General features: G+C 52.0%; 1 protein-coding gene across 3 annotated transcripts in view; it reads left to right on the top strand.

Annotated features, from left to right (window-relative positions):
- CAMTA2 (calmodulin binding transcription activator 2) overlaps positions 1–25,373 on the top strand; it is a 154,790-nt gene that overhangs the window by 14,017 nt on the left and 115,400 nt on the right. For all 3 annotated transcript variants that reach the window (XM_075346737.1, XM_075346736.1, XM_075346735.1), the window contains exons 2-7: positions 4,904–5,001; positions 5,813–5,913; positions 15,416–15,483; positions 15,814–15,949; positions 16,023–16,094; positions 24,273–24,426. In XM_075346737.1, coding sequence (XP_075202852.1) covers positions 4,965–5,001; positions 5,813–5,913; positions 15,416–15,483; positions 15,814–15,949; positions 16,023–16,094; positions 24,273–24,426 — 568 coding nt within the window. In that variant the 5' untranslated portion in view covers positions 4,904–4,964. The remainder of the gene's footprint in view (positions 1–4,903; positions 5,002–5,812; positions 5,914–15,415; positions 15,484–15,813; positions 15,950–16,022; positions 16,095–24,272; positions 24,427–25,373) is intronic.

Here is a 25,373-nt window from a genome sequence, read left to right as displayed (position 1 = left end):
ACGCCGTGTGATTGGTTGCTGTCAAGCTCCGCCCCCATTGTGTGACAGCATCTGTGATTGGTTGGAATCACACACGCTGGCTGCGTCTCTATTGTGGTGTAAATATAAATAAATTGTTGTAGGGTCCCCCTATATTATAACAGCAGCACAGATAAAGCCACGGCTACAGGCTGCAGCCCCCCGCCCTGCACTTATCTTGGTTGTGTATCAAAGTAAGAGGGACACCATGCAGCTGTTTTTTTTTTTTTTTTTTAATTATTTAAATAAATAATTTTAAAAACTGACATGCGGTCCTCCCCAATATATATACCCAGCTATGATAAAGCCAACAGCTGGGGGCTGGTATTCTCAGGCTTGGAAAAACCCTGGTTTTTGGGGGACCCCCAGCTTAAAAATAGCAGCCTGCAGCAGTCACCCAGGATTGCAGCATCCATTGGATTTTACAGTCATGGCACTTTAACCAACTCTTCCCAATTACCCTGGTGCGGTGGCAATTGGGGTAATAAGGGGTTAATAACGGCTGACAGCTGCCACTAAGCCCTAGATTAGTGATGAGAGGCATCTGAGACCCCCCATCACTAATCTGTAAGTGGAAAAAAATAAACATAAACGCTGAAGAAATCCTTTATTTGGAATGAAAGATGAAAAACCCACCCTCCTTCACCACTTTATTAACCCCCCATATAGCCCTCCAGGTCCGACATAATCCACACGAGGTCCCACAACGATTCCAGCTCTGCTACATACTGAAGTCACAGCGTGCAAGCACAGAACATGACCGCCCGCTGAGGCTTCAGGTGAGACTGAGTCTCAGTGATGAGTGGTGATGTTACTGAGTTTGTGTGCGGTTACAGCTGGAGCTTCCATGGCCCTTGACCTATGACCTCAAGTGACCTGATTAAACTCAGTGACCTCACCTCAGAAGAACTGAGTTCACAGACCTGCATCTTCTGGTAGAAAACCACAGTTATTTTGCAAAGAGATGCAGATTTGGTGCTGTAATTTATACACCAAATTCCTGCACCAAATTTGCATCTCCTGGCAAAAAAAGCATCAAAATACGCTGTGGTTTTGATGCGTTATTGATGCAAAAATTTTTTCCCAGGAAATGTAGATTGGGTGCAGGAATCCATATTCCTGCACCCAATCTACATTTCCTGGGAAAAAACCCCCATCAAAACATAATGCGTTATTGATGCGATTTTTTTTTTTTTTTTCTCACAAGATGCCGATTTTGGTGCAAGAATATGGTGTAGAAATTTCAGCACCAAATCTGCATCTTTTGGCAAAAAAAATGCACAAAAACAGTTTTGATGTTGTTTTGGTGGAATTTTCTGCCAATAGATGCAAATTTGGAGCAGAAATCTGAGGCCGACATTTCAGCACTGAATTTGCACCTCCTGGCAGAAAATCGCACCGAAACAGCATCAAAACTGTTTTTGTGCATTTTTTGTGCCTAGAGATGCAGATTTGGTGCTGAAATTTATACACCATATTCCTGCACCAAATCGGCATCTTGTGGGAAAAAAAAAATCGCATCGATAACGCATTGTATTTTGATGGGGGTTTTTTTGCCAGTTGATGCAGATTGGATGCAGGAATATGGTGTATAAATTTCAGCACCAAATCTGCATCTCTTGGCTAAAAAAAACACGCACCAGGAGATGCAGGTCTGGGAACTCAGTTCACCTGAGGTGAGGTCACTGAGTTTACTGAGGTCAGGTTACCTGCGGTCACAGGTGGGGTACCGGGGGAACCTCCAGCTGTGAGTGCTGATAAACTGAGTGACGTCACCGCTGATCACACAGCTCAGTCTTTGCCTGAAGCCGTAGCGGGTGGACATGTACTATGCCCGCGCGCTGTGACGTCAGATGTAGCAGAGCCGTAATCGTTGTGGGACCTTGTGTGGATTATGTCAGAACAGAGTGTTTTGGGGGTTAATAAAAGGGTGAAAGAGTTTTTTTTTTTTGTATTTTATTTCAAATGAAGGATTTTTTGGATGTTTGTGTTTATTTACTTTCATTTACATATTAATAATGGGGGTCTCATAGACCCTCCCCATTACTAATCAAGGGCTCAGTGGCAGCTGTGCGCTGTCATTAACCCCTTATTATTCCGATTGCCACCGCATCAGGGCAATCGAAAAGTGCCGGGATTGATGCATCTAATGGATGCAACAATTCTGGGTGGCTGCAGGCTGCTATTTTTTGGCTCGGGGGGGCCCAATAAACATGGGTCCCCCCAGCCTGAGAATACCAGTCCGCAGCTGTCGGGCTTTATCATGGCTGGGTATCATAATTGAATAACGGTTTTTTTTAATTATTTATTTAAATAATTAAAAAAAAAAAAAAAAGGCCACATGTATTTCCTTTTTTTTTTTTTTTTTTTTTGAAACACAGCAAAAATAAGTGCACGGCTGGGGCCCGCAGCCTGTAGCTGTGGCTTTATCTGTGCTGGGTATCAGAATGTTTTGGGACCGCACAACAATTTTTTTGTTTATTTTTACACCACTATAGAGACACAGACTCCATGTGTGATTCCAACCAATCACAGACGCTGTCACACAGGTTGGGGGCGGGGTCTGACTGCAATCAATCACAGACTCTGGGACTGCCTGTGATGGGGGGATTCAGTGAATATGCATGAGGTTAGTGAGCGGCCCCGGAAGTAGCGTTACAGCCGCGCGGGAGACTGGTAAGTATAACGCTCCTGCTCTAAGCCCCCCAGCCCTTCTTCTACCATTTTAAAGCACAATATTCAGGTTCCCATAGACTAATATGGGGATTGGCTTGCGGGCAGAAATTCGGGATTAATTCTGGTCCCGAACCTATATATATATTTTTTTCTTTACATCCGGTGGACCTGCCAACCCCAAATATCTGGGGGTTCACCTATCACTAATTGAGGACCAAAATTGAAAAACATAATCAATCTCCAGGTCACATGTTCATCTCTAGAGATCTTGATGTTCCTTTGTCCACGGTGCACAACATTATCCAGACGTTTACAGCCCATGGCACTGCAGTCAATCTCCTTGGACATGGACGGTAGAGAAAATCTGACGAAAGGTTGTAACGCAGGATCCCACCCATCCTGCAGGGTCAGGGGGCATCAATGTCAGCGCGAACGATCTGCTCATATCTGAATGAAATGAAACGCTATGGAGGAGACCCAGGGAACCCCACTGCTGACACAGACAGAAAAACACTATGGAGGAGTCCCAGGAGGACCCCACTGCAGACACAGAGACAGAAAAACACTATGGATGGGACCCAGGAGGGCCCCATTGCTGACACAGAAAAATGCTATGAAGGAGACCCAGTAGGACTCCACTGCTGACACAGAAAAATGCTATGGAGGAGACCCAGGAGGACCCCACTGCTGACACAGAAAAACGCTATGGAGGAGACCCAGGAGGGCCCCACTGCTGACACAGAAAAACGCTATGGAGGAGACCCAGGAGGGCCCCACTGCTGACACAGAAAAATGCTATGGAGGAGACCCAGGAGGACCCCACTGCTGACACAGAAAAACGCTATGGAGGAGACCCAGGAGGACCCCACTGCTGACACAGAAAAATGCTATGGAGGAGACCCAGGAGGACCCCACTGCTGACACAGAAAAATGCTATGGAGGAGACCCAGGAGGGCCCCACTGCTGACACAGAGACAGAAAAACGCTATGGAGGAGACCCAGGAGGACCCCACTGCTGACACAGAGACAAAACACTATGGAGAAGACTCAGGAGAGCCCCACTGCTGACACAGAAAAACGCTATGGAGGAGACCCAGGAGGACCCCACTGCTGACACAGAGACAAAACGCTATGGAGGAGACCCAGGAGGGCCCCACTGCTGACACAGAAAAACGCTATGGAGGAGACCCAGGAGGGCCCCACTGCTGACACAGAAAAATGCTATCGAGGAGACCCAGGAGGACCCCACTGCTGACACAGAAAAATGCTATGGAGGAGACCCAGGAGGACCCCACTGCTGACACAGAAAAATGCTATGGAGGAGACCCAGGAGGACCCCACTGCTGACACAGAAAAACGCTATGGAGGAGACCCAGGAGGGCCCCACTGCTGACACAGAGACAGAAAAACGCTATGGAGGAGACCCAGGAGGGCCCCACTGCTGACACAGAGACAGAAAAACGCTATGGAGGAGACCCAGGAGGACCCCTCTGCTGACACAGAGACAAAACACTATGGAGAAGACTCAGGAGAGCCCCACTGCTGACACAGAAAAACGCTATGGAGGAGACCCAGGAGGACCCCACTGCTGACACAGAGACAAAACGCTATGGATGAGACCCAGGAGGGCCCCACTGCTGACACAGACAGAAAAACACTATGGAGGAGACCCAGGAGGACCCCACTGCTGACACAGACAGAAAAACGCTATGGAGGAGACCCTGGAGGACCCCACTGCTGATACAGACACAGAAAAAGGTTATTGAGGTTTCTCTGTTTATTTTTTTTTCTGTTGTTCCAAAACACAAAGGAAATATTCTGTGTATAACAGAACGTGTGACTGTAATAAGTATCTGGGCAAAATACTTCATTTTCTGGAACGCTTTCAGGGGCGCCGACACTTCAGGCTGTGACTGTGGGTACATGTCTGGGTGCTGTGCGGACCCTTGCCCCCAGACTTTGCCCCTCTTCTTCGGCTCCGGTTGCTGGGATTATTACTGATGTAATGATTATCGGCTCCGCGTCCTTTACCCCGTGTGACACTCCGTGTTGTTCACAGGTGCATGCTGGGTACAGAGCAGGGGTGGAGGCGTTATTGAAAGCACCGCACACGTCTTGTCCGGTCACGTGATGCACGGACGTTCACGCTGTGGGTACAAGGATGTCACTCGCGCACCATCCCGCTAATCCCACCCATCTTGTGTTGTAGAGAGCAGTAAATCAGGACACCCCCGGGCCTAACAGTCTTCTCCCCCCGAGATGTCCCGCTAATGGCCATGAATAGCAAGGAGGGCGCCGAGGTCTCAGGTGAGATTATATGACAGATTATACCCTGTGCTGAGGTCTCAGGTGAGATAATGTGTGAGATTATACCCTGTGCTGAGGTCTGGGGTGGGATTATACCCTGTACTGGGGTCTCAGGTGAGATTATGTGTGAGATTATACCCTGTGCTAAGGTTTGGGGTGGGATTATACCCTGTGCTGAGGTCTCAGGTGAGATTATGTGTGAGATTATACTCTGCTGAGGTCTGGGGTGGGATTATACCCTGTGCTGGGGTCTCAGGTGAGATTATGTGTGAGAGTATACCCTGCGCTGAGGTTTGGGATGGGATTATACCCTGTGCTGAGGTCTCAGGTAAAATTATATGTGAGATTATACCCTGTGCTAAGATTTGGGGTGGGATTATACCCTGTACTGGGGTCTCAGGTGAGATAATGTGTGAGATTATACCCTGTACTGGGGTCTCAGGTGAGATTATTTGTCAGATTATACTCTGTACTGGTGTTTTGGGTGAGATTATACCCAGTGTTGGGCTCTCAAGTCAGATTATATGTGAGATTATACACTGTGATGGGCTCTCGGGTCAGATTATACCTTGTGCTGGGGTCTCGGGTCAGATTACAGTATATATGAAATTATACCCTGTTCTGGGGTCTCTGGTGAGATTATATGTGAGATGATACTTTGTGCTGAATTATACTCTGTTCTGGGTTCTAGGGTGAGATTATACCCTGTGCTGGGGCCTCTGGTAAGATTATATGAGAGATTATACCCTGTGCTGAGGTCTGGGGTGGGATTATAATCTTGTTTTTCATATTTCTGTGTTATTTCCTTTAGAAAACGGTCATATTAAGGTTTTTCTACCCAAGAAGCTGCTGGAATGTTTACCAAAGTGCACCGCGCTACCGAAGGAGAGGCTGCGCTGGAACACCAACGAGGTGCGGAGCGCCTGCTGACACCCTCTGTGCTGCTGTCTCGTGTGTAACCCTTTGTCTCCTGTCTCTTCTCCTGACATCCTCTGTGCTGCTGTCTCGTGTGTAACCCTTTGTCTCCCGTCTCTTCTCCTGACATCCTCTGTGCTGCTGTCTCGTGTGTAACCCTTTGTCTCCTGTCTCTTCTCCTGACATCCTCTGTGCTGCTGTGTCTCGTGTGTAACCCTTTGTCTCCTGTCTCTTCTCCTGACATCCTCTGTGCTGCTGTCTCGTGTGTAACCCTTTGTCTCCCGTCTCTTCTCCTGACATCCTCTGTGCTGCTGTCTCGTGTGTAACCCTTTGTCTCCCGTCTCTTCTCCTGACATCCTCTGTGCTGCTGTGTCTCGTGTATAACCCTTTGTCTCCCGTCTCTTCTCCTGACATCCTCTGTGCTGCTGTGTCTCGTGTGTAACCCTTTGTCTCGTGTGTAACTCTTTGTCTCCTGTCTCTTCTCATGACATCCTCTGTGCTGCTGTCTCGTGTGTAACCCTTTGTCTCCCGTCTCTTCTCCTGACATCCTCTGTGCTGCTGTGTCTCGTGTATAACCCTTTGTCTCCCGTCTCTTCTCCTGACATCCTCTGTGCTGCTGTGTCTCGTGTGTACCCCTTTGTTCCCTGTCTCTACTCCTGACATCCTCTGTGCTGCTGTGTCTCGTGTGTAACCCTTTGTCTCCTGTCTCTTCTCCTGACATCCTCTGTGCTGCTGTCTCGTGTGTAACCCTTTGTCTCCCGTCTCTTCTCCTGACATCCTGTGTGCTGCTGTGACTCGTGTGTAACCCTTTGTCTCCTGTCTCTTCTCCTGACATCCTCTGTGCTGCTGTGTCTCGTGTGTAACCCTTTGTCTCCTGACTCTTCTCCTGACATTCTCTGTGCTGCTGCTGTTTCGTGTGTAACCCTTTGTCTCCTGTCTCCTCTCCTGACATCCTCTGTGCTGCTGTGTCTCGTGTGTAACCCTTTGTCCCCTGTCTCTTCTCCTGACATCCTCTGTGCTGCTGTGTCTCGTGTGTAACCCTTTGTCTCCTGACTCTTCTCCTGACATTCTCTGTGCTGCTGCTGTTTCGTGTGTAACCCTTTGTCTCCTGTCTCCTCTCCTGACATCCTCTGTGCTGCTGTGTCGTGTGTGTAACCCTTTGTCCCCTGTCTCTTCTCCTGACATCCTCTGTGCTGCTGTGTCTCGTGTGTAACCCTTTGTCCCCTGTCTCCTCTCCTGACATCCTCTGTGCTGCTGTGACTCGTGTGTAACCCTTTGTCTTCTGTCTCTTCTCCTGACATCCTCTGTGCTGCTGTGTCTCGTGTGTAACCCTTTGTCTCCCGTCTCTTCTCCTGACATCCTCTGTGCGGCTGTGTCTCGTGGGTAACCCTTTGTCTCCCGTCTCTTCTCCTGACATCCTCTGTGCTGCTGTGTCTCGTGTGCAACCCTTTGTCTCCTGTCTCTGCTCCTGACATCCTCTGTGCTGCTGTGACTCGTGTGTAACCCTTTGTCTCCCGACTCTTCTCCTGACATCCTCTGTGCTGCTGTGTCTCGTGTGTAACCCTTTGTCTCCCGTCTCTTCTCCTGACATCCTCTGTGCTGCTGTGTCTCGTGTGTAACCCTTTGTCTCCCGTCTTTTCTCCTGACATCCTCTGTGCTGCTGTGTCTCGTGTGTAACCCTTTATCTCCTGTCTCTTCTCCTGACATCCTCTGTGCTGCTGTGTCTCGTGTGTAACCCTTTGTCTCCCGTCTTTTCTCCTGACATCCTCTGTGCTGCTGTGTCTCGTGTGTAACCCTTTATCTCCTGTCTCTTCTCCTGACATCCTCTGTGCTGCTGTGTCTCGTGTGTAACCCTTTATCTCCTGTCTCTTCTCCTGACATCCTCTGTGCTGCTGTGTCTCGTGTATAACCCTTTGTCTCCCGTCTCTTCTCCTGACATCCTCTGTGCTGCTGTGTCTCGTGTGTACCCCTTTGTTCCCTGTCTCTACTCCTGACATCCTCTGTGCTGCTGTGTCTCGTGTGTAACCCTTTGTCTCCTGTCTCTTCTCCTGACATCCTCTGTGCTGCTGTCTCGTGTGTAACCCTTTGTCTCCCGTCTCTTCTCCTGACATCCTGTGTGCTGCTGTGACTCGTGTGTAACCCTTTGTCTCCTGTCTCTTCTCCTGACATCCTCTGTGCTGCTGTGTCTCGTGTGTAACCCTTTGTCTCCTGACTCTTCTCCTGACATTCTCTGTGCTGCTGCTGTTTCGTGTGTAACCCTTTGTCTCCTGTCTCCTCTCCTGACATCCTCTGTGCTGCTGTGTCTCGTGTGTAACCCTTTGTCCCCTGTCTCTTCTCCTGACATCCTCTGTGCTGCTGTGTCTCGTGTGTAACCCTTTGTCTCCTGACTCTTCTCCTGACATTCTCTGTGCTGCTGCTGTTTCGTGTGTAACCCTTTGTCTCCTGTCTCCTCTCCTGACATCCTCTGTGCTGCTGTGTCGTGTGTGTAACCCTTTGTCCCCTGTCTCTTCTCCTGACATCCTCTGTGCTGCTGTGTCTCGTGTGTAACCCTTTGTCCCCTGTCTCCTCTCCTGACATCCTCTGTGCTGCTGTGACTCGTGTGTAACCCTTTGTCTTCTGTCTCTTCTCCTGACATCCTCTGTGCTGCTGTGTCTCGTGTGTAACCCTTTGTCTCCCGTCTCTTCTCCTGACATCCTCTGTGCGGCTGTGTCTCGTGGGTAACCCTTTGTCTCCCGTCTCTTCTCCTGACATCCTCTGTGCTGCTGTGTCTCGTGTGCAACCCTTTGTCTCCTGTCTCTGCTCCTGACATCCTCTGTGCTGCTGTGACTCGTGTGTAACCCTTTGTCTCCCGACTCTTCTCCTGACATCCTCTGTGCTGCTGTGTCTCGTGTGTAACCCTTTGTCTCCCGTCTCTTCTCCTGACATCCTCTGTGCTGCTGTGTCTCGTGTGTAACCCTTTGTCTCCCGTCTTTTCTCCTGACATCCTCTGTGCTGCTGTGTCTCGTGTGTAACCCTTTATCTCCTGTCTCTTCTCCTGACATCCTCTGTGCTGCTGTGTCTCGTGTGTAACCCTTTGTCTCCTGTCTCTTCTCCTGACATCCTCTGTGCTGCTGTGTCTCGTGTGTAACCCTTTGTCTCCCGTCTCTTCTCCTGACATCCTCTGTGCTGCTGTGACTCGTGTGTAACCCTTTGTCTCCTGTCTCTTCTCCTGACATCCTCTGTGCTGCTGTGTCTCGTGTGTAACCCTTTGTCTCCTGACTCTTCTCCTGACATTCTCTGTGCTGCTGCTGTTTCGTGTGTAACCCTTTGTCCCCTGTCTCTTCTCCTGACATCCTCTGTGCTGCCGTGACTCGTGTGTAACCCTTTGTCTTCTGTCTCCTCTGCTGACATCCTCTGTGCTGCTGTGTCTCGTGTGTAACCCTTTGTCTCCTGTCTCTTCTGACATCCTCTGTGCTGCTGTGTCTCGTGTGTAACCCTTTGTCCCCTGTCTCCTCTCCTGACATCCTCTGTGCTGCTGTGACTCGTGTGTAACCCTTTGTCTCCTGTCTCTTCTCCTGACATCCTCTGTGCTGCTGTGTCTCGTGTGTAACCCTTTGTCTCCCGTCTCTTCTCCTGACATCCTCTGTGCTGCTGTGACTCGTGTGTAACCCTTTGTCTCCCGTCTCTTCTCCTGACATCCTCTGTGCTGCTGTGTCTCGTGTGCAACCCTTTGTCCCCTGTCTCTTCTCCTGACATCCTCTGTGCTGCTGTGTCTCGTGTGCAACCCTTTGTCTCCTGTCTCTTCTCCTGACATCCTCTGTGCTGCTGTGACTCGTGTGTAACCCTTTGTCTCCCGTCTCTTCTCCTGACATCCTCTGTGCTGCTGTGTCTCGTGTGTAACCCTTTGTCTCCCGTCTCTTCTCCTGACATCCTCTGTGCTGCTGTGTCTCGTGTGTAACCCTTTGTCTCCCGTCTCTTCTCCTGACATCCTCTGTGCTGCTGTGTCTCGTGTGTAACCCTTTATCTCCCGTCTCTTCTCCTGACATCCTCTGTGCTGCTGTGTCTCATGTGTAACCCTTTGTCTCCTGTCTCTTCTCCTGACATCCTCTGTGCTGCTGTGACTCGTGTGTAACCCTGTGTCTCCTGTCTCTTCTCCTGACATCCTCTGTGCTGCTGTGTCTCGTGTGCAACCCTTTGTCTCCCGTCTCTTCTCCTGACATCCTCTGTGCTGCTGTGTCTCGTGTGTAACCCTTTGTCTCCCGTCTCTTCTCCTGACATCCTCTGTGCTGCGGTGTCTCGTGGGTAACCCTTTGTCTCCCGTCTCTTCTCCTGACATCCTCTGTGCTGCTGTATCTCGTGTGTAACCCGTTGTCTTCTGTATCTTCTCCTGACATCCTCTGTGCTGCTGTCTCGTGTGTAACCCTTTGTCTCCTCTCCTGACATCCTCTGTGCTGCTGTGTCTCGTGTGTAACCCTTTGTCCCCTGTCTCCTCTCCTGACATCCTCTGTGCTGCTGTGTCTCGTGTGTAACCCTTTGTCTCCTGTCTCTTCTCCTGACATCCTCTGTGCTGCTGTGACTCGTGTGTAACCCTTTGTCTTCTGTCTCCTCTGCTGACATCCTCTGTGCTGCTGCTGTCTCGTGTGTAACCCTTTGTCCCCTGTCTCTTCTCCTGACATCCTCTGTGCTGCTGTGTCTCGTGTGTAACCCTTTGTCTTCTGTCTCTTCTCCTGACATCCTCTGTGCTGCTGTGTCTCGTGTGTAACCCTTTGTCTCCCGTCTCTTCTCCTGACATCCTCTGTGCTGCTGTTTCTCGTGTGTAACCCTTTGTCTCCTGTCTCTTCTCCTGACATCCTCTGTGCTGCTGTCTCGTGTGTAACCCTTTGTCTCCTGTCTCTTCTCCTGACATCCTCTGTGCTGCTGTGTCTCGTGTGTAACCCTTTGTCTCCCGTCTCTTCTCCTGACATCCTCTGTGCTGCTGTTTCTCGTGTGTAACCCTTTGTCTCCTGTCTCTTCTCCTGACATCCTCTGTGCTGCTGTCTCGTGTGTAACCCTTTGTCTCCTGTCTCTTCTCCTGACATCCTCTGTGCTGCTGTGTCTCGTGTGTAACCCTTTGTCTCCCGTCTCTTCTCCTGACATCCTCTGTGCTGCTGTGTCTCGTGTGTAACCCTTAGTCTCCCGTCTCTTCTCCTGACATCCTCTGTGCTGCTGTGTCTCGTGTGTAACCCTTTGTCTCCTGTCTCTTCTCCTGACATCCTCTGTGCTGCTGTGACTCGTGTGTAACCCTTTGTCTCCCGTCTCTTCTCCTGACATCCTCTGTGCTGCTGTGTCTCGTGGGTAACCCTTTGTCTCCTGTCTCTTCTCCTGACATCCTCTGTGCTGCTGTGACTCGTGTGTAACCCTTTGTCCCCTGTCTCCTCTCCTGACATCCTCTGTGCTGCTGTGACTCGTGTGTAACCCTTTGTCTCCTGTCTCTTCTCCTGACATGCTCTGTGCTGCTGTCTCGTGTGTAACCCTTTGTCCCCTGTCTCTTCTCCTGACATCCTCTGTGCTGCTGTGTCTCGTGTGTAACCCTTTGTCTCCTGTCTCTTCTCCTGACATCCTCTGTGCTGCTGTGACTCGTGTGTAACCCTTTGTCCCCTGTCTCCTCTCCTGACATCCTCTGTGCTGCTGTGACTCGTGTGTAACCCTTTGTCTCCTGTCTCTTCTCCTGACATGCTCTGTGCTGCTGTGTCTCGTGTGTAACCCTTTGTCTCCCGTCTCTTCTCCTGACATCCTCTGTGCTGCTGTGTCTCGTGTGTAACCCTTTGTCTTCTGTCTCTTCTCCTGACATCCTCTGTGCTGCTGTCTCGTGTGTAACCCTTTGTCTCCTGTTTCTTCTCCTGACATCCTCTGTGCTGCTGTGTCTCGTGTGTAACCCTTTGTCCCCTGTCTCTTCTCCTGACATCCTCTGTGCTGCTGTGTCTCGTGTGTAACCCTTCGTCTCCTGTCTCTTCTGACATCCTCTGTGCTGCTGTGTCTCGTGTGTAACCCTTTATCTCCTGTCTCTTCTCCTGACATCCTCTGTGCTGCTGTGTCTCGTGTGTAACCCTTCGTCTCCTGTCTCTTCTCCTGACATCCTCTGTGCTGTGGTGTCTCGTGTGTAACCCTTTGTCTCCCGTCTCTTCTCCTGACATCCTCTGTGCTGCTGTGTCTTGTGTGTAACCCTTTGTCTCCTGTCTCTTCTCCTGACATCCTCTGTGCTGCTGTGTCTCGTGTGTAACCCTTTGTCTTCTGTCTCTTCTCCTGACATCCTCTGTGCTGCTGTCTCGTGTGTAACCCTTTGTCTCCTGTTTCTTCTCCTGACATCCTCTGTGCTGCTGTGACTCGTGTGTAACCCTTTGTCTCCTGTTTCTTCTCCTGACATTCTCTGTGCTGCTGTGTCTTGTGTGTAACCCTTTGTCTCCTGTCTCTTCTCCTGACTTCCTCTGTGCTGCTGTGACTCGTGTGTAACCCTTTGTCTCCTGTCTCTTCTCCTGACATCCTCTGTGCTGCTGTGACTCGTGTGTAACCCTTTGTCTCCTGTCTCTTCTCCTGACATCCTCTGTGCTGCTGGGTCTCGTGTGTACCCCTTTGTCTCCCGTCTCTTCTCCTAACATCCTCTGTGCTGCTGTGTCTCGTGTGTAACCCTTTGTCTTCTGTATCTTCTCCTGACATCCTCTGTGCTGCTGTGTCTTGTGTGTAACCCTTTGTCTCCTGTCTCTTCTCCTGACATCCTCTGTGCTGCTGTGTCTCGTGTGTAACCCTTTGTCTTCTGTCTCTTCTCCTGACATCCTCTGTGCTGCTGTTTCTCGTGTGTAACCCTTTGTCTTCTGTCTCTTCTCCTGACATCCTCTGTGCTGCTGTGTCTCGTGTGTAACCCTTTGTCTCCCGTCTCTTCTCCTGACATCCTCTGTGCTGCTGTCTCGTGTGTAACCCTTTGTCCCCTGTCTCTTCTCCTGACATCCTCTGTGCTGCTGTGTCTCGTGTGTAACCCTTTGTCTCCTGTCTCTTCTCCTGACATTCTCTGTGCTGCTGTGTCTCGTGTGTAACCCTTTGTCTCCTGTCTCTTCTCCTGACATCCTCTGTGCTGCTGTGTCTCGTGGGTAACCCTTTGTCTCCTGTCTCTTCTCCTGACATCCTCTGTGCTGCTGTCTCGTGTGTAACCCTTTGTCTCCTGTCTCTTCTCCTGACATCCTCTGTGCTGCTGTCTCGTGTGTAACCCTTAGTCTCCCGTCTCTTCTCCTGACATCCTCTGTGCTGCTGTGTCTCGTGGGTAACCCTTTGTCTCCTGTCTCTTCTCCTGACATCCTCTGTGCTGCTGTCTCGTGTGTAACCCTTTGTCTCCTGTCTCCTCTCCTGACATCCTCTGTGCTGCTGTGTCTCGTGGGTAACCCTTTGTCTCCTGTCTCTTCTCCTGACATCCTCTGTGCTGCTGTGACTCGTGTGTAACCCTTTGTCTCCTGTCTCTTCTCCTGACATCCTCTGTGCTGCTGTGACTCGTGTGTAACCCTTTGTCTCCTGTCTCTTCTCCTGACATCCTCTGTGCTGCTGGGTCTCGTGTGTACCCCTTTGTCTCCTGTCTCTTCTCCTGACATCCTCTGTGCTGCTGTCTCGTGTGTAACCCTTTGTCTTCTGTCTCTTCTCCTGACATCCTCTGTGCTGCTGTGTCTCGTGTGTAACCCTTTGTTCCCTGTCTCTTCTCCTGACATCCTCTGTGCTGCTGTGACTCGTGTGTAACCCTTTGTTCCCTGTCTCTTCTCCTGACATCCTCTGTGCTGCTGTGACTCGTGTGTAACCCTTTGTCTCCTGTCTCTTCTCCTAACATCCTCTGTGCTGCTGTTTCTCGTGTGTAACCCTTTGTTCCCTGTCTCTTCTCCTGACATCCTCTGTGCTGCTGTGTCTCGTGTGTAACCCTTTGTCTCCTGTCTCTTCTCCTGACATCCTCTGTGCTGCTGTGTCTCGTGTATAACCCTTTGTCTCCTGTCTCTTCTCCTGACATCCTCTGTGCTGCTGTCTCGTGTGTAACCCTTTGTCTCCTGTCTCTTCTCCTGACATCCTCTGTGCTGCTGTTTCTCGTGTGTAACCCTTTGTCTCCCGTCTCTTCTCCTGACATCCTCTGTGCTGCTGTGTCTCGTGTGTAACCCTTTGTCTCCTGTCTCTTCTCCTGACATCCTCTGTGCTGCTGTGTCTCGTGTGTAACCCTTTGTCTCCTGTCTCTTCTCCTGACATCCTCTGTGCTGCTGTGACTCGTGTGTAACCCTTTGTCTCCTGTCTCTTCTCCTGACATCCTCTGTGCTGCTGTGTCTCGTGTGTAACCCTTTGTCTCCTGTCTCTTCTCCTGACATCCTCTGTGCTGCTGTGTCTCGTGTATAACCCTTTGTCTCCTGTCTCTTCTCCTGACATCCTCTGTGCTGCTGTCTCGTGTGTAACCCTTTGTCTCCTGTCTCTTCTCCTGACATCCTCTGTGCTGCTGTGTCTCGTGTGTAACCCTTTGTCTCCTGTCTCTTCTCCTGACATCCTCTGTGCTGCTGTGACTCGTGTGTAACCCTTTGTCTCCTGTCTCTTCTCCTGACATCCTCTGTGCTGCTGTGTCTCGTGTGTAACCCTTTGTCTCCTGTCTCTTCTCCTGACATCCTCTGTGCTGCTGTGACTCGTGTGTAACCCTTTGTCTCCTGTCTCTTCTCCTGACATTCTCTGTGCTGCTGTGACTCGTGTGTAACCCTTTGTCTCCTGTCTCTTCTCCTGACATCCTGTGTGCTGCTGTGTCTCGTGTGTAACCCTTTGTCTCCTGTCTCTTCTTTTGACATCCTCTGTGCTGCTGTGACTCGTGTGTAACCCTTTGTCGCCTGTCACTTCTCCTGACATTCTCTGTGCTGCTGTGACTCGTGTTTAACCCTTTGTCTCCTGTTTCTTCTCCTGACATCCTCTGTGCTGCTGTGACTCGTGTGTAACCCTTTGTCGCCTGTCACTTCTCCTGACATCCTCTGTGCTGCTGTGACTCGTGTGTAACCCTTTGTCTCCTGTCTCTTCTCCTGACATCCTCTGTGCTGCTGTGTGTCGTGTGTAACCCTTTGTCTCCTGTCTCTTCTCCTGACATCCTCTGTGCTGCTGTGACTCGTGTGTAACCTTTTGTCTCCTGTCTCTTCTTCTGACATCCTCTGTGCTGCTGTGACTCGTGTGTAACCCTTTGTCTCCTGTCTCTTCTCCTGACATCCTCTGTGCTGCTGTGTCTCGTGTGTAACCCTTTGTCTCCTGTCTCTTCTCCTGACATCCTCTGTGCTGCTGTGTCTCGTGTGTAACCCTTTGTTCCCTGTCTCTTCTCCTGACATCCTCTGTGCTGCTGTGTCTCGTGTGTAACCCTTTGTCTCCTGTCTCTTCTCCTGACATCCTCTGTGCTGCTGTGACTCGTGTGTAACCCTTTGTCTCCTGTCTCTTCTTCTGACATCCTCTGTGCTGCTGTGACTCGTGTGTAACCCTTTGTCTCCTGGCTTCTCTTTGGCAGGAGATCGCCTCGTACCTCATCACCTTTGAGAAGCACGAGGAGTGGCTTTCTTGTGCGCCCAAGACCCGGTGAGTGCTGCTGTTATGTCTCCCTCTGGTGGCAGAAGCTGAGCTTTACAGCCTGACATGGCACCCAGCTTTCCTGGGGTCCTGACTGACACGTGACCCCTCTGTGGGTGCCTTGTGCAGGGTCTGTCTGTTTCTATGGAGAGTTCTTTTTCAGCAGCATTCTGCCAGCACTATAAGAGCTGGGACCGGCGCTCCCTGACTGCTCCCAGTTGCTGCGCAGGACTCTCCCTCTCCAGCCTTTATTTATGGCCTCCCCGTCGTTTTTCCCCCCCTCTCCCCTGACGTTCGGGCTTTTTGTCGGGGGGCTTCATGGTGACCCGTGTGTTTCAGACCCCAGAACGGCTCTATCATCCTGTACAACCGCAAGAAGGTGAAATATCGGAAAGATGGCTACTGCTGGAAGAAGCGCAAGGACGGGAAGACCACCCGCGAGGATCACATGAAGCTGAAGGTGCAGGGCATGGAGGTGAGTGTTCGAGCACGGGGGAGGGGGGGGACACCAGAGCACGATCCCTGACCCCTGACCTCTGTCTCTCCAGTGCCTGTACGGCTGCTACGTTCACTCGTCAATCGTCCCCACATTTCACCGCCGCTGCTACTGGCTCCTGCAGGTGAGTGATAGCCGCAGTGTGGGGGTGCCTGCAGTGTAAAGTATGGGGGTGTCATTCTGCTCGCTGCATCCAGGGGGATGATGAGCCATGACACAGATTTCCCATCCCATGATGCCTGCTTCTGTGATGGGACCGTGATCCTCGGATTCGCCCGTCTTCTGTTCGGGGTGAGAAGTCGGGGTAACGGTCGTTATTTGTGCTGCAGTTAATCGTGTGCCCACTGGGGGTCCTCGGAGAGCCTCGGCTGGCGTATGTTGTGTAGAGATGGGACAACCCGCAGCTGTTCAGCAGGGCTGACCAGACGTGCAAAAAGTCCTGTTCAGCACTGGACTCGAACCCGAACATGAGCCCAGGGGCCGCTCCCCATATTAGTCTGGGGGACCCGAACATTGTGCTGTAAAATGGTGTCAGTAAGGACTAGCGGCTGCAAAGCAGGAGAATTCTGCTGAGCGAGTCTCCCGTGCGGCTGGCACACTGCTTCCGGGTCCGCCCATTAGCTCTCATGCATATTCACTGTTTCCCCCACTCACCCTATTTTTATACGCAGGCCATGATAAAGCAGACAGCTGGGGGCTGGTATTTTCACACTAGGAAGGGCCATGGTTTTTGGACCCCCAGCCTAAAAATAGCAGCCTGCAACCGCCCGGAATTCTCGCATCCATTAGATGTGACAATTCCGGTGATTGCCCTGGAGTGGTGACAATCGAGGTAATAAGGGGGTAATGACAGCTGTGATTTGTCAAAAAATCACAGCTGTCATCAAGTCGAAGGTTAGTATTGGGGAGGGGTCTATGAGACCCCCCCGTTACTAACCTGTAAAGTCAAAAGAAAGAAATGCGAAACACACAGAAACATCCTTTAGTTAAAAAACAAACGAGCAACATAACCCCTCTGTCTACAATGTATTATCCCTCAAAACCCCCTGCAGGTCTGACGTTCTCCTTAGACACAACGTCCTACGACGATCCCAGCTCTGCTACATCTGCGGTCCCAATGCGCGGTCAGATTACAAAACGTGACTGCTCACTGTGATGTTAGGGACACACTGACTGAGCCACAGCTGTGTGCGGTGATGTCGCTGAGTTCACCTGAGGTCACAGCTGACTGTTCCCACTGCACCCCAGGTGTGACCTCATGTGAACTGATTTGAGGTGCACTCATTGAACTCTGTGACCTCCCCCCATGTGAACTCATTGAACTCAGTGCCGTATTAGGCCTTGTGTGCACATTGATTATTTGGATGCAGACATTTCTGCACCAAATCTGCATCTCCTGGGAAAGAAAAACACACCGAAACTGGTTCAAAACACGTGACCCATCCCATTACTAGCCTCGGGCTTGATGACCGCTCTGATTTTTTGACAAATCACAGTTGTCATTAACCCTTTATATTACTTTGATTGCCACCACTCCAGGGCAATCGAGAAGAGCTGAGTAAAGTGCCAGGGTTGTCACATAAAATGGATACGTCAATTCTGGGGCGGCTGCAATTTTTAGGCCCAATAAGCTTGAGCCTCCTCAGCCTGAGAATACCAGCCGCCAGCTGTCTGTTTTATCATAGCTGTGTATTAAAATTGGGGGGGGGCCCGTGCACTGTTTTTAGATTATTTATCTTAATAGTTCATAGTTGCTTGCGGGTCCTTGTATTTTGATACAGAGCCAAGATAAGCGCACGGCTGGGGCTGCAGCCTGTAGCGGTCTGTTTTATCTGTGCTGAGTATTAAAATACGGGGGGACCCTACAACAATTTTTTTTCCAATTTATTTTTTTTCTTCGGCGCTCCATTGGGAGACCCAGACGATTGGGTGTATAGCACTGCCTCCGGAGGCCACACAAAGCATTACACTAAAAAGTGTAAGGCCCCTCCCCTTCTGGCTATACACCCCCAGTGGGATCACTGGCTCACCAGTTTTCTGCTTTGTGCGAAGGAGGTCAGACATCCACGCATAGCTCCACTGTTTAGTCAGCAGTAGCTGCTGACTCTATCGGATGGAAGAAAAGAGGGCCCATATAGGGCCCCCAGCATGCTCCCTTCTCACCCCACTTGCGGTTTGTAAGGTTGAGGTACCCATTGCGGGTACGGAGGCTGGAGCCCACATGCTGCTTTCCTTCCCCATCCCCCTGAGGGGCTCTGTGGAAGTGGGATCTTACCGGCCCCCAAACCCTGAGGCCGAGCTCCATCCACAGACCCAGAGACCCTGCTGGAGGAGCTGAGTACAGTCAGGGACAAGGCCCTGCAACATTCAGGTACTCTGTGTCCCCGCACAGACAGGCCACGCACACTCCAGACTTGCTGGGTGTGCTAGTGCGCCGGGGGCACTAGCGCTGCGCGCTCGGGTTAGAGTCACTGCAGCTTAGCTGAGTGATTTTATGTCTTGGGAACTACCGCGCCGGCCGCTCCGGGAGCGGCGGCGCCGCTGGGACTTGTAGTGCGCCGGGGACTCGTGCTGCCCGCGCTTTTACGGCGGCAGCGCTCATAAATCTAGTCCCCGGCTTTTGCGGCCTAGCTCTGCTTCGTTCCCGCCCCCACCCTGTCAATCAGGGAAAGGGAGAGACGCTGTTCTATAGCCAGCGCCGAGGGCTGGAGCCTTGTTTACAAGCTCCAGCCCTCTCACTGGGCACAGTGGGGACGCAAGTTTCCCGCTCTTGGTCTCAACACGCCCAGGGCCCGCCCCTCTCCACAGGACGCCGGCAGCCATTCCTGCACGCAGTCTGGCTGGAGAACGGACACAGGCTCTGGGGGACTCAGACAAGGGACTCTGGCGACCACACACCCGCGTTTATGCGGGCGGTAAGCTGCACATAAGTGCTGGCCCCACTAGTGCCACAGTGTTATTTGGTGCATTTTTTCCCTGTACCATATATATTTATATTGCACTGTACAGTCGCTTCTTGGCTTATACCCTCATTGCTCTGAGGAGACAACAACATGTCATCCGTAGCAAGGGTGCCAAGGCACATGCGGTATGCACTGCTTGTGCCGCATGTGGGGCTAATCTACCGGCAGGTTACAATGACCCCCATTGTGTGCAATGTTCGGTCCCTGTGCCACTTCGTCAGCCAGAGTCTATGGTAGTAGTGGCCCAGGCAGAGACGCCTGTGAACCCTGTCCCGGTGACGGGGACAGAATTTGCAGTTTTTGCTGATAAGATGTCTGTCACTATGACAAAAATCCTGGAGACCTTGCAGTCCAGGCCAGTTTCTCAGACCATGGACACTGCTGTGTCTATGCTCCCCGGTCCCCCTCAGTTGGAACTAATCCGTACTTCAAGGGGGTCCCAGGCATCACAGGCTGAGGGCTCTGACTCTGATGACAGTCCCAGGCCGCCTAAGCGTGCTCGCTGGGAGAGACCCCCCACGTCATCACACTGGTCAGGGTCTCAGCGAGACGAGGCTCTGTATGAGGAGACAGAGGTGGGTGATCAGGAATCTAATCCTGACACCGCTCTCAATCTAGATACCCCTGATGGTGACGCTATGGTAAATGACCTTATAGCGGCCATCAATAGACTGTTGGATATTTCTCCCCCAGCCCCTTCAGCAGAGGAGGCAGCTGCACAGCAGGAGAAGTTCCAGTTCCGGTATCCTAAGCGTAAATTGAGTACTTTTCTGGACCACTCTGACTTCAGAGAATCAGTCCAGAAACATCATGCTTATCCAGATAAGCGTTTCTCCAAACGTCTTAAGGATACACGTTATCCCTTTCCCCCTGACGTGGTCAAACGCTGGACCCAGTGTCCAAAGGTGGACCCCCCAATCTCCAGGCTTGCGGCTAGATCCATAGTTGCAGTGGAAGATGGGGCTTCACTTAAAGATGCCAATGACAGACAGATGGACCTTTGGTTAAAGTCTGTCTATGAAGCTATCGGCGCGTCGTTTGCTCCAGCCTTCGCGGCCGTGTGGGCGCTCCAAGCTATTTCAGCTGGCCTGGCACAGGTGGACTCTATCATACGTCCAGCAGTGCCGCGAGTAGCGTCCCTAACCTCGCAAATGTCTGCGTTTGCGACTTACGCTATCAACGCTGTCCTGGACTCTACGAGCCGTACCTCAATGGCGTCTGCCAACTCTGTGGTTTTGCGCAGAGCCTTGTGGTTAAAGGAATGGAAAGCAGATTCTGCTTCCAAGAAATGTTTAACCAGCTTGCCGCTATCTGTGGATAGACTGTTTGGTGAACAATTGGCTGAAATCATTAAACAGTCCAAGGGTAAGGACTCCTCCTTACCCCAGCCCAGATCGAGCAAACCTCAACAGAGGAAGTGGCAGTCGAGGTTTCGGTCCTTTCGAGGCTCCAGCAAGACCCAATTCTCCTCGTCCAAAGGGACTCAGAAGGAGCAAAGGAGCTCAGATTCCTGGCGGGCTCATTCACGCCCCAAGAAAGCAACCGGAGGAACCGCTTCCAAGGCGGCTGCCTCATGACTTTCGGCCTCATCCCTCCGCATCCTCGGTCGGTGGCAGGCTCTCCCGCTTTTGCGACATTTGGCTGCCACAGGTCAAAGACCGGTGGGTAGCAGACATTTTGTCTCACGGGTACAGGATAGAATTCAGTTCTCATCCTCCCCCTCGGTTCTTCAGAACCTCCCCACATCCCGACCGAGCAGATGCCCTTCTGCAGGCGGTGTGCTCACTAAGAGCAGAAGGAGTGGTGATCCCTGTTCCTCTGCAGGAACAAGGACAAGGTTTTTACTCCAATCTCTTCGTGGTTCCAAAAAAGGACGGCTCGTTCCGTCCTGTTCTGGACCTAAAGCTGCTCAACAAGCATGTGAAAACCAGGCGGTTCCGGATGGAATCCCTCCGCTCCGTCATTGCCTCAATGTCTCAAGGAGATTTCCTTGCATCAATAGACATCAAAGATGCTTATCTCCACGTGCCGATTGCTACAGAGCACCAACGTTTTTTACGTTTCGTGATAGGAGACGACCATCTCCAGTTCGTAGCTCTGCCATTTGGTCTGGCGACAGCCCCACGGGTTTTCACCAAGGTCATGGCGGCAGTGGTAGCAGTCTTGCATTCTCAGGGACATTCGGTGATTCCTTACTTAGACGATCTACTTGTCAAAGCACCCTCTCAAGAGGCATGCCAACACAGCCTGAATGTTGCGCTGGAGACTCTCCAGACTTTCGGGTGGATCATGAACTTTTCAAAGTCAAACCTGGCACCGACTCAATCACTAACGTATCTTGGCATGGAGTTTCATACTCTCTCAGCGATAGTGAAGCTTCCGCTGGACAAGCAGCGGTCACTACAGACAGGGGTGCAGTCTCTCCTTCAGGGTCAGTCGCACCCCTTAAGGCGCCTCATGCACTTCCTAGGGAAGATGGTGGCAGCAATGGAGGCAGTCCCGTTTGCACAGTTTCATCTGCGCCCACTTCAATGGGACATTCTCCGCCAATGGGACGGGAAGACAACTTCCCTAGACAGGACAGTCTCCCTTTCTCAGACGGCCAAGGACTCTCTGCAGTGGTGGCTTCTTCCCACCTCATTATCACAGGGAAGATCCTTCCTACCACCGTCTTGGGCAGTGGTCACGACAGACGCGAGTCTGTCAGGGTGGGGAGCAGTTTTTCTCCACCACAGGGCTCAAGGGACGTGGACTCAGCAGGAGTCCACCCTTCAGATCAATGTTCTGGAAATCAGGGCAGTGTATCTTGCCCTATTAGCCTTCCAGCAGTGGCTGGAAGGAAAGCAGATCCAAATTCAGTCGGACAACTCCACAGCGGTGGCATACATCAACCACCAAGGAGGGACACGCAGTCGGCAAGCCTTCCAGGAAGTCCGGCGGATTCTGATGTGGGTGGAGGAAAGAGCATCCACCATATCCGCAGTTCACATCCCGGGCGTAGAAAACTGGGAAGCAGACTTCCTCAGTCGCCAGGGCATGGACGCAGGGGAATGGTCCCTTCACCCGGACGTGTTTCAGGAAATCTGCCGCCGCTGGGGGGTGCCGGACGTCGACCTAATGGCGTCTCGACACAACAACAAGGTCCCGACCTTCATAGCGCGGTCTCGCGATCAAAGAGCTCTAGCGGCAGACGCCTTAGTGCAAGATTGGTCGCAGTTCCGGCTCCCTTATGTGTTTCCACCTCTGGCACTCTTGCCCAGAGTGTTACGCAAGATCAGGTCCGATTGCAGCCGCGTCATACTCGTCGCCCCAGACTGGCCGAGGAGGGCGTGGTATCCGGATCTGTGGCATCTCACGGTCGGCCAACCGTGGGCACTACCAGACCGTCCAGACTTACTGTCCCAAGGGCCGTTTTTCCATCGGAATTCTGCGGCCCTGAACCTGACTGTGTGGCCATTGAGTCCTGGATCCTAGCGTCTTCAGGATTATCCCAAGGGGTCGTTGCCACCATGAGACAGGCTAGGAAGCCCACGTCTGCTAAGATCTACCACAGAACGTGGAAGATTTTCTTATCCTGGTGCTCTGCACAAGGAGTATCTCCCTGGCCATTCGCGTTACCTGTCGTTCTTTCCTTCCTGCAATCTGGGTTGGAAAAGGGCTTATCGCTCGGCTCCCTTAAAGGGCAAGTCTCGGCACTATCCGTGTTTTTTCAGAAGCGTCTAGCGCGACTGTCTAAGGTGCGCACGTTCCTGCAGGGGGTGTGTCATATCGTACCTCCGTACAGGAGGCCGTTAGATCCGTGGGATCTAAACAAGGTCCTTGTTGCTCTCCAGAAGCCGCCTTTTGAGCCCCTGAGGGATGTGTCACTTTCTCGACTCTCACAGAAAGTGGCATTTCTGGTAGCGGTCACGTCTCTTCGGAGAGTGTCTGAACTAGCAGCGCTGTCATCCAAAGCTCCCTTCCTGGTGTTCCACCAGGACAAGGTAGTGCTGCGCCCCATTCAGGAGTTTCTCCCTAAGGTGGTATCCTCTTTTCATCTTAATCAGGATATCTCTTTGCCTTCCTTTTATCCGCATGCAGTTCATCGGTATGAAAAGGATCTACATTTGTTGGATCTGGTGAGAGCACTCAGAATCTACATTTCCCGCACGGCGCCCCTGCGCCGCTCGGATGCACTCTTTGTCCTTGTCGCTGGTAAGCGCAAAGGGTCGCAGGCTTCAAAAGCCACCCTGGCTCGATGGATCAAAGAACCAATTCTTGAAGCCTACCGTTCTGCTGGGCTTCCGGTTCCATCAGGGCTGAAGGCCCATTCTACCAGAGCCGTGGGTGCGTCCTGGGCATTACGACACCAGGCTACGGCTCAACAGGTGTGCCAGGCAGCTACCTGGTCGAGTCTGCACACTTTCACCAAACATTATCAGGTGCATACCTATGCTTCGGCGGACGCCAGCCTAGGTAGAAGAGTCCTGCAGGCGGCAGTTGCCTACCCGTAGGGGAGGGCTGTCTTGCAGCTCTAACATGAGGTATTTATTTACCCACCCAGGGACAGCTTTTGGACGTCCCAATCGTCTGGGTCTCCCAATGGAGCGCCGAAGAAGAAGGGAATTTTGTTACTTACCGTAAATTCCTTTTCTTCTAGCTCCTATTGGGAGACCCAGCACCCGCCCTGTTGTCCTTCGGGATTTTTGGTTGTTTTCGGGTACACATGTTGTTCATGTTGAACGGTTTTCAGTTCTCCGACGTTACTTCGGAGTGAATTTGTTTAAACCAGTTATTGGCTTTCCTCCTTCTTGCTTTTGCACTAAAACTGGTGAGCCAGTGATCCCACTGGGGGTGTATAGCCAGAAGGGGAGGGGCCTTACACTTTTTAGTGTAATGCTTTGTGTGGCCTCCGGAGGCAGTGCTATACACCCAATCGTCTGGGTCTCCCAATAGGAGCTAGAAGAAAAGGAATTTACGGTAAGTAACAAAATTCCCTTCTTTACACTCCTCAACCAATCACAGACGCCGGCACAGAGGGTGGGCGGGGACAGCAGTGAATATGCATGAGGGTTAATGAGCGGACCTGGAAGCAGTGTGACAGCCGCACGGAGACTCTAAGTATCACACTCTCTTTTTTTAATCTCCATTTTGCTTCCTTTTAGCTTTTTTTTAATCTTTATCCGATTGGCTGAACCCGGCCAGTGACACGGACGTCCCTGAGAGGGACTGTGCAGACCGGGTTCACCCATCACTGCTCGTGACTGCGCGCAGCTCACTGTCCTCCATAGTGCTGCTGCGGCCGGGAGCAGGGATTGTCTGGGAGGAGCCGCCCATAACCCGTCCGCCATGTATTGCAGAATCCGGATATCGTCCTGGTTCACTACCTCAATGTCCCGGCCATCGAGGACTGCGGGAAGGTTTGCGGCCCCATCCTCTGCTCCACCAGCAGCGACCGCAAGGAGTGGATGAAGTGGAGCAAGGAGGAGCTGATCAGCCAGCTGAAGCCCATGTGTAAGGACCGGGGGACCGCCGGGGCAGAGAGGGACCGGTTCAATGTACAGAGGAGACCGCCGTGGCAGAGAGGGACCGGTGCAATGTACAGAGTAGACCGCCGGGGCAGAGAAAGACCGGTGCAATGCACAGAGGAGACCGCCGGGGCAGAGAGGGACCGGTGTAATATACAGAGGAGACCGCCGGGGCAGAGAGGGACCAGTGCAATGTACAGAGGAGACCGCCGTGGCAGAGAGGGACCGGTGAAATGTACAGAGGAGACCGCCGGGGCAGAGAGGGACCGGTGCAATGTACAGAGGAGGAGACCGCCGGGGCAGAGAGGGACCTGTGCAATGTACAGAGGAGACCGGTGTAATATACAGAGGGGACCGCCGGGGCAGAGAGGGACCGGTGCAATGTATAGAGGAGACCACCGGGGCAGAGAGGGACCGGTGTAATATACAGGGGGGACCGCCGGGGCAGAGAGTGACCGGAGTAATATACAGAGGGGACCGCTGGGGCAGAGAGGGACCAGTGCAATATACAGAGGAGACCGCCTGGGCAGAGAGGGACCGGAGTAATATACAGGAGGACCGCCGGGGCAGAGAGAGACCGGATTAATATACAGAGGGGACCGCCGGGGCAGAGAGGGACCGGTGCAATGTACAGAGGGGACCGCCGGGGCAGAGAGGGACCAGTGTAACATACAGAGGGGACCGCCGGAGCAGAGAGGGACCAATGTAATATACAGTGGGGACTGCCGGAGCAGAGAGGGACTGGTGTAATATACAGAGGGGACCGCCGGGGCAGAGAGGGACTGGTGTAATATACAGAGGGGACCGCCAGGGCAGAGGGGTACCGGTGTAATATACAGGGGGGACTGCAGGGGCAGAGAGGGACCGGTGTAATATACAGGGGGGACCGCTGGGGCAGAGAGGGACCGGTGTAATATACAGAGGGGACCCGTG

Source organism: Anomaloglossus baeobatrachus, chromosome 4 (assembly GCF_048569485.1).
Source record: "Anomaloglossus baeobatrachus isolate aAnoBae1 chromosome 4, aAnoBae1.hap1, whole genome shotgun sequence".
NCBI classification, from domain to species: Eukaryota; Metazoa; Chordata; class Amphibia; order Anura; family Aromobatidae; genus Anomaloglossus; species Anomaloglossus baeobatrachus.
Note: the sequence above shows the minus strand (reverse complement) of the source record. Positions and strands in the feature narration are given on the sequence as shown.